General features: G+C 41.2%; 1 protein-coding gene across 2 annotated transcripts in view; it reads left to right on the forward strand.

Annotated features, from left to right (window-relative positions):
- The first annotated feature begins 3,620 nt into the window (after positions 1-3,620).
- LOC110487626 (angiopoietin-1) overlaps positions 3,621-18,713 on the forward strand; it is a 62,698-nt gene continuing 47,605 nt past the window's right edge. For both annotated transcript variants that reach the window (XM_036970922.2, XM_036970923.2), the window contains exon 1: positions 3,621-6,035. In XM_036970922.2, the coding sequence (XP_036826817.1) occupies positions 5,610-6,035 (426 nt within the window). In that variant the 5' untranslated portion in view covers positions 3,621-5,609. The remainder of the gene's footprint in view (positions 6,036-18,713) is intronic.

Below are 18,713 nucleotides of genomic sequence, written 5' to 3' on the forward strand. Positions count from 1 at the left end.
AAAGTCATCCCGCCAAGGCGTGTTAACATAGCCATTGTGTATATGCTTTACGGACCCCTGAGACCATGGTGGGACTCAACTGTGGGTCTTTCAGTAGGAACTCAGAATATGACAGGTCTGCCCTGGACTCCAAACTCCAAACAGGAGAATAATACACTGCTATGACCCGCATTAGCACTTGCAATGAATGGTATGGATGCTGGCGCAGGTTCAGCATTGCCATGACAAACCTGGGGATTAGGGGCTAAAGCCTATTCTATGTCCTCATAGTGTCAGTACCACAGTGGAGCTCTGAAAGGAATGCACAACCATGTAATTCATTCAAATTTGACTTGTTATATACGAAGGGTGTTAAGCTATTGAAGAGGGTCTGAATACGTTGCTTAAGTCTCTATTGGGCTATAACTCTGGGTTAAATTAAACTCACTTTGTGCATTTTGTAATAGTTATCTTTCTTTCATAATATCCCAAGAAAATAATGTGCTATTTATCTATGTAAGAGGCTAATGTGATTTACAGTTGTCATCTGGTCATATGGAGACAACGTAATAATTTCATGACAATTGAGACTTGTCTTCTACGTATAACCATACTTTTTTACGCAATTTGTACATTTTTTCAATCTTGATATTTATAGACAATTCAGTAGTCTCAATGTAATAATTGTCTTGCATGTATAGCTGTATTGTGTATGTACACATGCATTGAAGAAAACAACTGACAACCGATAAATGTTGCAATTGTTTTTTTTTCAAAAGCACAACATGAGCCAGATTCCGATTTAGAAAAGCTGTATAGCAGCCTTGAAAAACGGACATAATCCACGCTGTGCTTGATTGTCACAAGTTAGCCGATTATCACATTTTGTCAAAGAAAGTGATATGTCGAAAGACCCACTTGGGGACCGAATCAGTTTTTTTTAAAAATGCCTGTAGTCCTGTAGCTTTGAAACTGCGTTTGTTTTCTCAATGTTCAATGTTTACATTTCAATGAGAATTCAGATGTGAGATTACACAACTCAATTATGATGCTGCAAGTACGAACAGCTTGTGTGTTTCCTCCTGTAGACTTACAACTGCTGCTTGTTGTGAAAAGGCACAGACTATTCCAATATGAGCGGAAGGGAGGTTATTTCTGATATGACAATGTATTTCTGCTTCATAATTTGATAGTACAAAGTACGACTACGTGGCCGCGCACGACTCCAACATCATCAAAGCTGCTGACGACATGATGTTGGTTGGCCTGATCACCGACGACGGGACTGCCTATAAGGAGAAGGTTAGTGACCTGGCAATGTGGTGCAGGAAACAGAGGGCAGGGCAAACACCCCCATCCACATCGAAGGGGTTGCAGTGGAGCGGGTCGAGTTGCTTCAAGTTGCTCAGTGTCCACATCACTAAGGAATTATCACAGTTCACACACACCAACACAGTTGTGGAGAAGGCACGACAACGCCTCTTCCCCCTCAGGAGGCTGAAGAGATTCGGCATAGGCCCTCAGATCCTCAAAGTTTCTACACCGCTTGGTATGGCAACTGTTAGGCATCCGACCACAAGACACTAGAGAGGTTAGTGCATACGGCCCAGTACATCACTGCCATCCAGGACCTCTACACCAGGCGGTGTCAGAGGAAGGCCCTAGAAATTGTCAAAGACTCCAGCCACCCAAGTCATAAACTGTTCTCTCTGCTACCACTTGACAAGCAGTACCGATACACCACGTCTGGAACAGACGACCCTGAACAGACCCCAAGCCATCAGACTGCTCAAGAGTTAGTTAAATGGTTCTTATAAAATAGCTACCCGGATTATCTGTATAGACCCTTTTTGCACTAACTCTTTCCTGTATGTACAGTATATAGATATTTTTAAATATATTTTCTCATAACCCTCCCCTAATTGTAGTAAACTAATGGACACCAACACTTAGGTTTCTACTTCCATACATGCTATATACATTTTACGGACACAGTATATTTTACAATAGTTATCTTTTGTTTCTTATAAGTCCCATCCTTCAGCTACCCTCAACCCCTCCAATCTATCTATGAAGACCTTCCAGTCCCATCCTTCAGCTACCCTCAACCCCTCCCATCTATCTATGAAGACCTTCCAGTCCCAGCCTTCAGCTACCCTCAACCCCTCCCATCTATCTATGAAGACCTTCCAGTCCCAGCCTTCAGCTACCCTCAACCCCTCCCATCTATCCCTGAAGACCTTCCAGTCCCAGCCTTCAGCTACCCTCAACCCCTCCCATCTATCCCTGAATACCTTCCAGTCCCAGCCTTCAGCTACCCTCAACCCCTCCCATCTATCCCTGAAGACCTTCCAGTCCCAGCCTTCAGCAACCCTCAACCCCTCCCATCTATCCCCGAAGACCTTCCAGTCCCAGCCTTCAGTTACCCTCAACCCCTCCCATCTATCCCTGAAGACCTTCCAGTCCCAGCCTTCAGTTACCCTCAATCCCTCCCATCTATCCCTGAAGACCTTCCAGTCCCAGCCTTCAGCTACCCTCAACCCGTCCCATCTATCCCTGAAGACCTTCCAGTCCCAGCCTTCAGCTACCCTTAACCCCTCCCATCTATCCCTGAAGACCTTCCAGTCCCAGCCTTCAGTTACCCTCAACCCCTCCCATCTATCCCTGAAGACCTTCCAGTCCCAGCCTTCAGCTACCCTCAACCCCTCCCATCTATCCCTGAAGACCTTCCAGTCCCAGCCTTCAGTTACCCTCAACCCCTCCCATCTATCCCTGAAGACCTTCCAGTCCCAGCCTTCAGCTACCCTCAACCCCTCCCATCTATCCCTGAAGACCATCCCGTTTTGATTTCTATTTGCCATATATTTTGCAACTGTGCTGTGATGTTTCACAAAAGTTCTGAACCTTTCTATTCTCATAGTTTCTACAGGTTGTACATTTAAGATAAACATGTTTGCTCAGAGTATCGTTGTATTTTATGATGAATTGACTATGACTTTTTAAATCATCCAGCAGTGCTATTTTCAGAGTTTGCAATTCAAAGGTTGCAATTCTTCAGCCATTCCTGAACTTGCGACCCCAAAAACAAGCTACATTATGGACAGTACCAAAACAGATGATCTAATGATTCTGTATCTGCAAAGCTGGGATGGTTGTATACCCCATATATTTAACATTCTGTTGGTGGCAAGAATGTTGTATAATCATTTAAATTGAAAAACTCTTTCAAGAGTTGTTTCAGGCGTAATTTTGTGTACCAGTTCATAAACCATGTGCCATGGAATTGGTACATTGAAAAACTCTTCCCAATTATTTTTCAATCTATATGGTACAGCTTTTTTTTATTTTTATGTCCTTAAATGAAACAGGTGTACTTTTTAATTTGTCACAATTTTTTTGAACCGCTTTTGGTCTTTAATGCCGGGCCGACATTAGGATATTATCAGTTAGTATATTTGAGTTGAACCATAATATTTGTTGTAATATTTGTTCTGACTTTTCTGGTGGATTCAACTGAAATTGCAACCAACTTTCTATGGCTTGTTTAAAAAAAATAGCGATATTTTGGAGAATATTTCATTTTCAAATAACAGAAAGTGAGAGGTTGTAATCTGAATAAAGGACAAAAGGCCAAGTTATGGTACTCATTGTGTATTTATTCCTTGTGTTAATATTAGTTTTATTATTTATATTTTTCTCTCTCTTGTGTTGTTGGGAAGGACCCATAAGTAAACATTTCACTATTAGTCTACACCTGTTGTTTACGAAGCATGTGAGTAGATTTGATTAGATTAGAGTTTAGATGTATGCCTACGTATGTATCAGGGTTGAGCTCAATTTAAATTGACGTCAGTCAATTCAGGAACTTAAAATCGCCCCCCCAAAATGTTTTGTTGCTCACATAAATGGCTTCTTCTTTTCAATTTATTGAGAGGTCGTTGAAAATAGATGCCCCTTTTTCAATCATTGAATTGGAATTTCAGTTTACTTCCTGAACTGACTGCCTTCAACCCTGCTATGTATACAGCAGACTGTATGATAGTATATCTTATTTGACAGCATGGCATTTAAGCGAATGTTCATGGCAGTGCAAGTAGTTTTGATTTAATACATTCAATGACTCTTTGCTTCGTTTGGACTTTGTAACAGTCGCCAGCAAAGTACGTCAACAGTACCCAGATTTCCCAGAAATGTTTGCACATGCTTTGTGTCTTTGGTAGTCTTGGTTATTCTGGGGATTTGTTATCTTGGGTCTCCTCAATGCAGAAATTCACACACCCTTCCTCTCCCATTCTGTGCCCCCACTATGACAGAGTACACACACATCTCACACACACATGGGGGTGGTTTGGACCACAGTGAAGTGATGAGGACCTGGTCATTTGTATCTGTTGATAGCCTGCCCTGAATCCTAGGGATGTCAGGGCACTGTCCATAATAGGGACTTGACCTTTTGACCCTGGGCCTTTCACCACAGTATTCCCTTGGCTTCCCTCGCTGGCTGCCGATGAAGACATTCCTCCTCTATCTACTCACTCTTGGATTTCGGTTTTGTTTTCCTGAAAACACAGAGCGCTCTCCCAGATTGGAATTTTGACAGCTTTCGCAGGGTTTTGCACCATGTTGTGGCTATTTTTGGTGGGAGGAGAAAAGAACATTAGATATGATATATCACTTCATTTAATATGATAAAGTATGTAAACGTTGAATTCTATTACCACCTAAATGGGATAAAACTACATTTACTAAAAAACAGGGAAATACAACCTTCTACATGTGTGATCAGCATTGTGAACGCCTGTGTTATATAGTTGAGTGATGGACAGTGAGAATCCTGTGCTGCCTGTTGTTTACTGTAGTGCAGGGGAGATGGGAACAGGCTTAGTGTTTACAGGGGCAGGGCTACCACACAAGCCTCAGGTCACAGAGCTTGTAAACCGATCCTCGCAGTCTGAGCACATCCTCTGTACTGGGGTCCCTTTCTGCCTTACACACACACACACACACACACAGAGCGAGAGAGACTCGTCCATACACACACATTCCTCTTCAGTCTCTGTGAGGGGCAGGCTCAGAGTGTGCTGGAAGCCTGGTGCTGTTCTTTAGTGAGCCTCACTCCAGTCGTTTAGTCACAGAGGGAAACCAGAGCAGAGACGGAGGAGGAAGAGCAGAGCAGAGACACAAGAGGAGGTCTGACGACACTATCTGTATGCACTGACACTCAAATTCAACACATGTAGACATACATGCACATGCTGCGTTGATACAGTGTAAACAAGGATCCTCTAAATAAACACACAAGCTGTCGCGGTACAACACGTGTATGTGGTGAGCCCTGAACGACTGACTTCTGGCTGACTTGTGACCGGACTTATAGCACTCCAGAAACCCATTACACGCACGTGTGTGTACGTGTGTGTGAGCACACCGGCGATGCCCTCCAGACCTTCTCACAGTAGGAGGTCCAGCATGGGGATGGAAGGCACATGTTCTACATCGACTGGGATCCTTACAGCGCTCTGATTCTACTCCAACCAAAGGGAATACTGGCCCAAGACCGCTAAACGGAAGAAAATCCAGAAATCAACGATACAAGGACTTTACTTTTCAACCTTTCCCCCCAGGCTGATATGATGTTGTGGAACAAGTTTTCCGGCCGCTTGCTTTCCTTGGCAGCCCTGCTGGTGGCAGTAAGCTGTGGCGGGGTGGAGCAGAGAAAAGGGGCAGATGGCAGCGCCAGCAGCACAGGACAGGGTAGCACAGGTGGCATCACGGGTAGCAGTAGTAGTACTAGTAGTGAAAGTAGTAGTGGTAGTAGTAGCAGCAGTAATCGGAGATACCACAGAGTGCAGCATGGACAGTGCACCTACACCTTTATCCTACCTGAGGGCGACGGCAGCGGAGGGAATTCGTGCCGACAAGGGAAAGCCGCGACCCAGTTTAACAGCGCCAATGCGCTGCAGAGAGACGCTCCACCCCTGGAACAGGACTTCGCTTCCCAGAAGATCCAACACCTGGAGCTCGTCATGGAGAACTACACTCAGTGGCTGCAGAAGGTAAGCGAGAAGTGGTCACACTGTCAACAACTTTGGATGAACACAGGTGTTCATTTATGTTTACTTTCAGATTTTTTTTCTTCTGGTGTTTCGTGACACCTTTAACAGCGATGTGTGTTTGAGAATGACGTTCTCCGGCTTTCAATTTGAGTTCTCCTGAGGTTGTCTTAATTCGTGTCCTTACTGCATTGTCGGGGATACATCCGTGTTCATATTGGCTGGAGCTGTGTTCTACGAGTCTTTTATTAATGTTTTTAAGATCTTGGTAGCGGATCTTGCATTGATGAACAATCATTATGACAAATGTAAAACTTTGTGAGCAAATCTCATACAGAAGCCCACGATACTGAACGAGGGTCCTATTAATCTGGTTAAAATCCTTTGTGCGACTGTCACATACCGACAAATAACCAACATCCATATATAATTGAAATCCACAAAGCTGCTTCATTACATTCATTGTAAATGAGAACTTGTTTAATTAAAAAAATTACAGAACTGCCTATATCAACCATCAATCTATTTGTGTAAGATCAGTACTCAGTACTTCTCCGAAAATCTCTGTGCTCCCTGAGCAAATTCCAAAGACGTCCAGTTACGTTCCGCGCTGCGTCCGTCACAAAGTGGTGGTAGTATTGTGTTAGTCACCCAGAGTTCTCCAGTGTGCTGTCTCTTTAATGACAGGAAACCAATAAAGACCCCTGTGAGAGTGCGAGGGAAGAATGCCCCCTCTATGTGCTGCTACCCAGGACTTCTCATTAGTCGAGACTGTAGCATTAGAATAGAAAAAACAACAACATAATGGCATAATCAGATATTTTCAAAGTGCATTATATTGATTGATGGACAGGATTTACTAATAGGAAAGACATTAAACCATTTTTTATTTTATTTTATAAAAGGGGATATTTACTTGTTATTGGGAATGCATCTTCAATTTTCCCTTCTGTATCTTTTGCCGTGCAAAATTGTGTATCCATTTTTATTTCAAAGCTCTGGATGCTTTTGGATTCTCAACAGGCAAGGGCAGTTTCAAGATTTGAATAGAGGTTAAAGCTAATATGATGTTACAACTGGGTAAGGTACAGTATCGCGGGAAATTTTGCAACGCAGTGCTCAGTGAATACAACTGGGAAAGCAATCAACAAGCAAATATACTTCTCATTAGGCTTGCCAAGAAGTGTAGGCAAGGAAAATAAGCGGCATACATTTCAAATTGAGTGTTGCTAATTTACCATCTATTAGGGGTTTAAGAGACGTCTGTGGTGCATATGACTATGTCCAGCCTGGTCTCAGAGCGTTTTGTATTACTCTGAACGTAAATCTGTGAATTTAATTTAGTATGATATGTTATGTTTGGGAGAGTTAACTAAGACAGATGGTTACTTAAGGCAAAAATGAAAGGAGGCTGGTTGGTAGGTGTGGATGGGTTGGTGTATAATACAATTGTCCAGCAACCCAAAGGTTGCGAGTTCAAATCTCATTACAGACAACTTCAGTATTTTAGGTCATTTGCAACTTTTCAGCTACTTACTATTTTTTTTAGCTACTTTTCAACTACTTAGCATGTTAGCTAACCCTTCACCTAAACTTAACCCTAATCTTAACCGTAACCCTAACCCTACCCTAGCTAACGCTACCTAGAATGTGTAACACATCATAAGATTAGCAAATTCCAACATATTGTACGTTTTGAAAATTCGCAAGATATTGTACATTTAGCAAATAAGTAGCGTACAGTATCAGTCAATAGTTTGCACACCTACTCATTCAAGGGTTTTTCTTTATTTTTACTATTTTCTACATTGCAGAATAATGGTGAAGACATCAAAACTATGAATAACACGTGGAATCATGTAGTAACCAAAAAAGTGTTAAAGAAATAAAATAATATGCTATATTTGAGATTCTTCAAAGTAGCCACGCTTTGCCTTGATGACAACTTTGCACACTCTTGGCATTCTCTCAACCAGCTTCATGAGGTAGTCAACTGGAATGCACTTAAATTAACAGGTGTGCCTTGTTATAAGCTCATTTGTGGAATTTCTTTCCTTCTTAACGCTTTTGAGCCAGTCATTTGTGTTATGACAAGGTAGGGGTGATATACAGAAGATAACCCTATCTGGTAAAAGACCAAGTCCATATTATGGCAAGAACAGCTCAAATAAGCAAAGACAAACGACAGTCCATCATTACTTTAAGACATGGTCAGTCAATACGGAAAATTTCAGTCGCAAAAACCATCAAGCGCTATGATGAAATTGGCTCTCATGAGGACCTCAACAGGAAAAGAAGACCCAGAGGTAACTCTACTGCAGAGGATAAATTCATTAGAGTTAACAGCCTCAGAAATTGCAGCCCAAATAAATGCTTCACAGAGTTCAAGTAACAGACACAACTCAACATCAACTTTTCAGAGTAGACTGTGTGAATCAGGCCTTCGTGGTTGAATTGGTGCAAAGAAACCACTACTAAAGACACCAATAAGAAGAAGAGACTTGAATGGACCAAGAAACATGAGCAATGGCCATTAGACCGGTGGAAATGTGTCCATTGAAATGGTTTGGGATGAGTTGGACCTCAGAGTGAAGGGAATGCAGCCAACAAGTGGCCAGAATATACTCCTTCAATAATTCCAGGTGAAACTGGTTGAGAGAATGCCAAGAGTCTGCAAAGCTGTCATCAAGGCAAAGGGTGGCTACTTGGAAGAATCTAAAATATATTTTGATTTGTCGAACACTTTTTTGGTTACTACATGATTCCACATGTGTTATTTCATAGTTTATGTCTTCACTATTATTCTACAATGTAGAAAATAGTCAACATAAAGAAAAACCCTTGAATGAGTAGGTACATCCAAACTTTTGACTGGTACTGTGTAATACAAATTGTAAATCGTAACATATCATACATAATGGTGGATGGACATCCACAAATGAATACATACAAAACTTACCAACTTGGATTTACATACAGAATAATACGAAATGCTCTGAGACCAGGTTGCGCCATCACGTCCTTTCCTCCAACAAATGAAAACCTGCTTTGTATTAGATATTGCAAATAATGAATGAGTCTTTTCATGGTGAGGTGTCATGTTCTTTTGCCTATGTCTGAATAATGATTTGTTTGTAAAGCCAGTTAGGTGTTTAAGATCACAAATACGGTTTCACTGTGACGTTAATGAATTGTGAGGTCATCACTGATACCACTTGGCAACTGAATTGCTTTTCTTAGCTTTGAGACTTGAACCCTGTCTCTGAAAAGACAGATTGTCTCTCTGAAATGAATACATGAATCAAATAAACAAACTCTAAATTCGGAAAAGCAGCTCTGCTGTACTTTTCACAATATTGTGACTTTCCAATGAGATTAGTAAGGCCAATCTATGATGAATTGCTTAAACACATAATAGTTTATTTTTGTCTGTAAAATGTTGGCACAAAAGTGAACAAATCATTTCACATAATGCACAGTGAATTTGAGATTACACTGGAATTGTGGGATTAATTTAACAGAACGTCATCAATACCCGTTAGCATGCTGTGCCCTCTGCTTATTAGTAGTTAGTGTACCCTCTTAAAAGCTATTTGGGAAAGGTTCTCAACAGTTTTACTGCGTTACATCTAGCTCTGAAAGGTTATCTTTTCACTCCTCAGGTTGTGAGAAAATAGTCGTTCTTTATAAATGACTCAAACTTACATTCCAATGAACTGTTGGTTGAGTTTGTAGTTAGGAAAGTAGCAGATATGTTATTCCTTCTTACTGTATGCTGTATTTTTGTATTTGTTATTATTTAACCTTTATTTAACTGGGCAAGTCAGTTGAGAACAAATCATTATTTACAATTTCACTCTAGTAAAGCACAAAGATACGGGTATGTTCATATCAATTCCCAAAGAAATGTTGGGCTTTTGCTCAGAAACAGCACGTATCACTATGCATCAATGGTTAAAAACTGCTTTTAAACTTGAAATAAGCTGCGGGTTGTAAATGATTATTGACCTAAATGAAGAAAAACTTACTGGCACGCAAAATATTGTTCAGTGGAGAAAAATCACATCACACATTTTAGTACCACGTCTACACATTGTAAGAGAAGTGTGTTGATTCAAAATACAATTGTAAGGCCACCAGCTGTAATAGGATTGTGAGTTTGCTCAACATTTGGGCATATAACTGAAAGAACATACAGTGCTGTTGGAAAGTATTCAGACCCCTTGACCTTTTCCACATTTTGTTACATTACAGCCTTATTTTAAAATGGATTAAATAGTTGTTTCCCCTCATCAATCTACACACAATACCCCATAATGACAAAGCAAAAACAGGTTTTCAGAAATGTTTGCTAATTTACAACAACAAAAATGTTTTTAAATATTACATTTATATAAATATTCAGACCCTTTACTCAGTACTTTGTTGAAGCACCTTTGGGTATGATGCTACAAGCTGGCACACCTGTATTTGGGGAGTTTCTCCCATTCTTCTCCGCAGATCCTCTCTGTTTTCAAGTCTCTCCAGAGATGTTCGATTAGGTTCAAGTCTGGGCTCTGGCTGGGCCACTCAAGGACATTCAGAGACTTATCCCGAAGCCACTCCAGCGTTGTCTTGGCTGTGTGCTTAGGGTCGTTGTCCTGTTGAAAGGTGAACTTTTGCCCCAGTCTGAGGTCCTGTGCACTCTTGAGCAGGTTTTCATCAAGGATCTCTATGTACATTGCTCCGTTCATCTTTCCCTCGATCCTGACTAGTCTCCCAGTCCCTGCCACTGAAAAACATCCCCACAGCATGATGCTGCCAGAGCCATGCTTCACCGTAGGGATGGTGCCAGGTTTCCTCCAGACGTGACGCTTGGCATTCAGGCCAAAGAGTTCAATCTTGAATTCATCAGACCAGAATATCTTGTTTCTCATGGTCTGAGAGTCCTTTAGGTGCCTTTTGGCAAACTCCAAGCAGGCTGTCATGTGCCTTTTACTGAGGAGTGGCTTCCATATGGCCACTCTACGATAAAGGCCTGATTGCTACAGAGATGGTTGTCCTCCTGGAAGGTTCTCCTATCTCCACAGAGGAACTGTAGAGCTCTGTCGGAGTGACCATTGGGTTCTTGGTCACCTCCCCGACCAAAGCCCTTCTCCCCCGACTTCTCTGTTTGGCCGGGCAGCCAGCTCTAGGAAGAGTCTTGGTGGTTCCAAACTCCTTCCATTTAAGAATGATGGAGGCCACTGTGTTCTTGGGGACCTTCAATGCTGCAGAAAATGTTTGGTACCCTTCCCCAGATCTGTGCCTCGACACAATCCTGTCTCAGAGCTCTACGGACAATTCCTTTGACCTCATGGCTTGGCTTTTGCTCTGACATTCACTATCAAATGTGGGACCTTATATAGACAGGTGTGTGCCTTTCCAAATCATGTCCAATCAATTGAATTTACCACAGGTGTTCTCCAATCAAGTTGTTTAAACATCTCAAGGATGATCAATGGAAACAGGGCACACCTGAGCTCAATTTCGAGTCTCAAAGCAAATGGTCTGAACACTTACTGTATGTAAATAAGGTATTTCTGCTTTTTATTGTTAATACTTTTAAAAAAATTTCTAAAAACCTGTTTTCACTTTGTCATTATTAGATATTGTATGTAGATTGCGGAGGCTTTTTATTGATTTAATCCATTTTAGAAGAAGACTGTAACGTAACAAAATGTGGAAAAAGTCATGGGGTCTGAATACTTTCCAAAGGCACTGTATATTCTCATGTTGAATTGAATGTTCACTCAATTTGAGCTGAGTTTGTTGAGTAAACACACTTTAATACATTAGCTCAAATTCTTGTCCTTTTGAAGTCCGCTCAAGTCACAGAATAATGCTGATTAAAAGCAATTGGTTAAATTGGCTTCTTTTTTTTTTTTTTTTTACAGTGTAGGCCTACTGTCAGGCCATCCTGTGTAGAAAAGAGTGAGTTTAAATCCGACTGAAATTGAATCTCACTGGTCTTTATCTTTGTTCAGTGGACCTCAACACACTATACAGCATACTATAGAAACAGTACTGAATTCTAGACTAATGAGACCGCTGGCATAAGTTTTCCACAAATGTAAAAATGTGAGTGTTGCGAAAGCATCTGCCATCACCACTAATACCACCATGTTTCTTCGCTGACACATTTGCGTTCTCTGCAGACCTCTGACATTTTTCATCTGAAGCGAGAAAATGAAGGGAGGGGGGGAAAAGAAGGGGGAAAAAAACATGCATCCAGCACGTCTTTATTATTCGGAAAGAACAACATTCAATAATCTTGTCAACGATAAAGTTGATAGACAGGAGAAGTTACAGTAACCAGTTGACGCCAACACAAGAAGAATTAGAAGAGACGCTTCACGAGACAGCCCTGAAGCACAGAGCGATAATTCCGCCTAATTATGGACGTGCAGGAACATCCGGATGCAGTTAACATTTTTCATTGGACAGAAGATGAAGTGTCCCAGCCAGTCTATCTATCTTAATCACGTAAGCCTTGGCTGCTTGTCGAGAGGAGAGCTGTCCCTAATGCTACACCAGCCACTCTGGTGAAAGAATCAACAAAGGATACCACACACACTCCCATGCATGGGCGCTTAACTGTTGGGGGTAGATGCAGCAAGCAGCTGTTTGGGAAGCATTAGGCTGTCCCGATCATTCCCACTGTGAAATTCTGCTTGGCCCAGGGAAGAGCAGGCACTGATAACATTCCTGCCCAGTCAAAGGTGGCTTCTGTTTGTCTGAATATTACTTATCCAGCAGACCTGTAAAGAAGGGGGAATTGGATCAGATTGTCTGTGATCTTTGGGTATTTGTCGCTGGAAACGAGCCACTTAATAATGCATCCCCACTCCAGGCAATTGCTGCAGGGCTTGGGGAAGTGTGCATGGTCAGTTGTAGAGGAAAGATCATTAAGTTTGCCTTTAAAAAAACAAAAACATTAAATCATAGTTAAAATGACTTGGGGTGAGATGTTTTGTATCACTCACCTGATCACTTCCAAATGCATTCAACGTTTGAAAGGTATAAATCACCTACAGGAGAGATACACTCAAGATCCCCTTTCTACGTCCTCAATATTTAAAGGACAACTCAAGTCATTGGAACTTGGACGAAGGTCCATTTTGAGGAGCCAAAAAAAACCTTCTGCTTCTAGCGAGTGAAAGTGATAGATCTTCACACTTTGACTTTAGTGCAGACAGTAGAAAGGGTTTTCAAACCAGGGAGAGGCATTGCCAGAATAAGCTGTTGGAGTAAAAAAGAGAGACAGAAATCAGTGTGTCCGCAGTGCTATCCCTGTGAAATTCCCATTGCTGTGCCTTTAAACTGAACATGGCCATGCTGGGTAGTGTAAACACAAGGGTTAATGGATGTACAACGTGGTTAATACAGCGAAAGGCTGAATATTTATATTTGTAATGCTACTAGAAGGCCACACAGCATGCCTAAAGAGCCAAGGAAAGACCAAGCTATTTTAGGGGTGACTTCCTCTGTATCAAAGTACATTTTTGCTGATAATGCGGGCCAAAACTAACAATCGGATGATGCATAGATTTAGTGGACATGCAACAGACTGAGAAGCGCTTCCTTCCTGTCCAGCACAAAACTTGTAAGACCACAAAAATAGCAGAACGCGTTGTTCTATTCTGCTACTGCTTCCATAAATTAATCTTTGCCTCCCTTGCACTAGCAGAGAAGGTGAAAAGAGAACAGAGCTTTCTTCTCTACATGTCAAGGGAATAAGGAAGTCCATTACGGCACTGCCACAGTATTTCCACATGGATGTGGACACTGAGGCCAACATGGTTAATGTTCTTGGTTTCCAGGAAAGGGGCATTTAGTATGTTTGTCACAGTCAATATGGCAGCGCACTTAGTTTCAAACTCTTTTTCCAGGAATCATATTTCGTTGTGGTCGTCAGCCTCGAACCTGTTAGAACTTTTGATATTGGGCAGAAAAGTCCTTAACTTTATACTACAGTTATGCAACCGAAATTAATGGTGGAGTTAATTTCTCTGTAATGTTACCCACGGTCTGGAGAGGCTCTCTGAGAGGCATCATGGGTACATGTGGTTAAACTTCCTGCATTCATTTTAATGAATCACTCTCTGGTGGGCACTTTGTGCAGGATTTATCTAGCTTTAATTGCTGTATTATTTTTGTATTTGGTAAGGTGTGTCAGGCTTTTGTTATATAACCCTCAAGACATGTCACTTAGTGCTCTGCACTCACTAGTTTGTGTTGAATGAATTGAGAATATACTGCATTATGTTTGGGTTTCCTTCCTTCTGAGTATATTCCATTCTTAATAATGGAATAATTTTTTCTTCCTGGGAGTACCACAGGTATTATAAATTAAGGGCTAGGCGTCCAGTCAGCGGGACACTTGTCGACAACTTCCGGAGAAATTGGAGGGCGCGCAATTCAAATAAATAATCATAAAATGATGCATATTAAACATCTAGGTACATATGTGTCTTATATCGGTTAAAAGCTTAAATGATTGTTAATCTAACTACATTGTCTGATTTACAATAGGCTTGCTTGCGATTGTTTGAGGACGGTGCCCCGCTTCAAAATGATATTCAACCAGAACAGGCTTCGTAAAATCACAAATAGCGATTAAATGTTCACTTAATTTTTGAAAATCTTCCTCTGATTTGCAATCCAAAGGGTCCCAGCTACAACATGCATGGTCGTTTTGTTAGATAGAATCCTTCTTTATATCCCAAAAAGTCAGTTTATTTGGCTCCATCGATTTGAGTAATCCACTTGTTCAACATGCAGAGAAAGGAATCCAAAAAAGCTACCGCTAAACTTTGTTAAAACAAGTCAAAATATGTTTATATTTAATCCTTTAATCCTAATTCAACTATAATACTTCATATGGAAAGCAGTATGTTCAATAGAAAAGCAAAATATACAAGTGCGCGTCCCCTTCGTCGCACGCGCACAGACTGATTTCCAACTCTGACTCCCAGTACCAAAACTCAAAATTCTTCCTCGTTTGGGAAGAAACAAGCCTGAAACCTTGAACGAAGACTGTTGACATCTAATGGAAGCCATAGGAATTGTAATCTGGGAGCTGGAATTACATATGACCCATAGCTTTCCATTGGAAGAGCATGGGCTCTCTCCAAAAAAGTTGTGGTTGGTTTTTCTTTTGATTTTCTCCTACCATTTCAATTATGTTATAGTCTCATACATTATTGTAACATTTCTGCAAACTTCAAAGTGTTTTCTATCCAATGGTACCAATTATATGCACATCCTGGCTTCTGGGCCTGAGTAACAGGCAGTTTAAAGTGGAGGAAGTGGAGAAAAATAGACCCTAGCTTGAAGAAGTTTTAACGTGAGTGTGCTGCAGCATGTCACTCAGGTGATATGGATCATTTTACCATATAGGCCTATACTGTATATCAGGTAACTAATAGTTTAAAACAGTTAGTGGCATTTGACCTTGTTTTGAATAAGGGTTAAGTATCACATACCTGTGAAAGGAATTAACATAAATAATGTTGTTTTGGGCAAGCAAGTGGAAGTCGTTGTGCTTGTGTTTAGAAGTAATACTGTAGCTTGCGAGCATTGTCGAACGTAGTCCATAGTCTAATGCCCTGGCAAATGCCTTTCTATTGCACGGGTGAGTGATTTTGATCCAAATAAAAGATCCCATTTTTATATTGTGGAATTGGAATACTATACAATACTATAAATGTGATTGTTCGGTCAGTGGTCAAATAAATTCTGCTATCACAGTTTACTGCAACATATCAATACTGAATTTGGAATCCAGCTGTGATAAGAATGGCGTATCACTGGTTTCCATTATTTATATATGTCATAGGCTATAACTCATGTCATCATTTTTCTACCTTGTTAAGTTTCTGTCATCTTTCTCAGAACTTATCCACCGGGTAGCCCGTTCTGGTTCATTTCAGTCCTGTAGAATTCCATCAGGCCCTACAAGAGTCTGCCTTTATATACATGTATACAGCTTTTGTTCTTCGAGGGACAGCTATCACAGAAAAAAAACATGCAGGTCTATGCTTTCTATTTCTGTTTTCTGGCATGTGGCAGAAACGAAAGAGACCGTCGAGACGTTGTTTCTTTGTATTTCTTTTTGGGTTCAGCCAATCTTTAAGTTCACTGTAGAGTTTCATCGTCTACAAAATCCATCGGAATTCTCTTCCATCTGACAATTATTCATCTGAGAGATAAGGCTGACTCCGAGGAGTCGGGGTAAATTCCTGAAGCATCCCCATACACTGCCATTGAGCTCTAATCTCCTTAGAGGTTGTGTCCTACAGATGTTCCATTGTGAGTGGCTGCCTTTGTCTGTCAGCACTGAGGCCGCTTGCCAAAGTCCCAAAGGACACCATTTCACCTTATCTGAGAGTTCAGCTTCTTAAACTTTTCCATGATTACAAATCAAAACATCACAATTGGGGATGAAAGAGAGCAATGGAATAGTTTCAGTTGAAGCGGAGAGGCTTTGAATAAATGAACAGAACAGCAGATAAATATCAAGTCATAAAAGCGCCCGCCGTGTGGGAAACCGAACGAAGACAAGCAAGTGAAGGTGGGGAGAGAGGGAAAGAGTGTGGGAGATATTGGGCAACAGATAAACATTTTCACTCCCTCACAGCCAGAGTTGGATCTGTAAATGATGAATAGCCGAGTTTTCCTTCTCTTACTCTGTTCTTGTGCCGTTGTTGTCATATAGTACATCAGACTTCCATGAGAACTATTTGCAATGACCTCACTAATTTATTTATTCCATGTCTTTGGTGCGGGTAGGGCTTAGGGAAAAGTTGCTTGATGAAGAATTGTTTGTGGTCCATATCTTATGATATATTAACATGCGGTTTGAAACTGTGCAATATGGTAGGCCACTCACAACTCCTTCCAGTGCTGTGGGTGGTTTTGTCTTATGTGTGGGACGTGTTTGGGTCCTGCTTTATCAGTTTAGAGCTGTGATTGGCGTGACACCTCATCCACACCCCTCACACACACACACACACACACACATTATATTGACAGCTCTGGAGAACATCTTAACCTTGTAGAGCACTGTGTTTGCCTTGTCTGGGACCCAAGCCAGGCTTCTCACATTCCACACAATACCAGGGCTGTGGCTGGCAGAGTCAACTGGAGATAGTGTGCTTGCCCCATTCCCCCTTTCTCCCCTTATCACATCATATTAGACCTCTGCTTAAAATAGGAGTCAAAGGTCAATCTGCATTACACCCCAACTTTTTAAAGAGAAGAACTGTACTCAATTTAGTCTCAATCACCCTTATGATAGAGCCCTGGCAGGCTTTGTTGGGTCAGGATAAGACTGACCTCTTGTACTATAAAACTGTAAGTGTTTCAGGGATAAACGGATAGTTTCAACAAGAGGTGTAACAGTAGTCGAGGGTAGACATTCAGAAACTACCAGACTGATGCAGACCACCACCAGAGAGTCACTCAACGAGACAGCCCCAGAACACACGTCTGCAGCTGGAAAACGAATGGAGCTCTAAGCCTGTTAAGTCATAAATGGGTGCAGATGTTTGTATGAGTGGACGTATCTGCCAGGGGGAGCTGCAGGCTGGGGTTGTGGGGGTTAATCCTCAGCAGGTCTGGAGGGGCTGTGCATGGATAGACTGGAGGAGCATGGGATGGGATTCAGTCTGACTAATGGTGGTTTATACTGTAGAAGGTCAGGTGGGATCTGCCTCTGTTACCCCTCAGAGCTCATTCCCCGAGCTTGAAACATTATGCATTAAGTTCTCAAACTTCTTAACATATAGTAGTGTTTGTCATCGTGTCAATCTGCCTGATAATTTAGTTTTGTTTAACTTTATTTCACCATTTCTTTTCTTTTTTTACTATTCAGGACATTTCAATAATGTTATATTGAAGGGGACTACTGCGAGTCACGTGTTCTCAATTTAAGGGGAATCTAAAGCATTCAAAAATAGGACTCTCAAATATTACATAATAATGTTGGAGTATTATATTCTATAGCATACAATAATATGGTAACCGGAGTCTAGTGCAGGGGTCTCTAACCTTTTCTAGCATGAAAGCTACTTATGTAAAAAATACAAAATAAAATACTGAGCTACTCATTTTTTTCTAGCTTTCAAATAGGCACATTATTTTCTTCTCCTCTCCCCTGCAACTCCTCCCCGGGATTTTTTTTCTCCCAAATTATGTTTGATATTTTCCCAAATTATACTTCTCAGTTTTATTTTCACACTCAAAATTACAATTGTTCATACAGAAACAACGAAATTTGATGTTCTGAGTCCATGCCAAAGCTTAAATCACATCAGGAGACCCGTTTTTATTTAAGTCTGGAAGAAAACTAACACATTTAGATTTTTGAGTGTAATCCCCCTTTAATTGCACATCTGGCCCTTTAATTGTGCATCTCGTGTGTGAGGAATGTGCTTTCTAATGTGCAGGTCTAACGACGGTTCGGTACTGCTGCTCATTTCAAGGTTTGCAAAATAACAAATGATATACTTCTGCCAGGTAAGCGTTGGCTTTTTAAGCCAATAGTGGCTAATCAGGGGTGGGATAATGTCAAATTTGCGTTAATTAGAAAGAAGCTGGGTGCTTGCGGTGTATAATACTTGTGAGATTTGTTTATGACAGTTTGCAGAGGAACACGTG

Source organism: Oncorhynchus mykiss, chromosome 30 (genome assembly GCF_057628025.1).
Source record: "Oncorhynchus mykiss isolate SJ-2025 chromosome 30, ASM5762802v1, whole genome shotgun sequence".
NCBI classification, from domain to species: domain Eukaryota; kingdom Metazoa; phylum Chordata; class Actinopteri; order Salmoniformes; family Salmonidae; genus Oncorhynchus; species Oncorhynchus mykiss.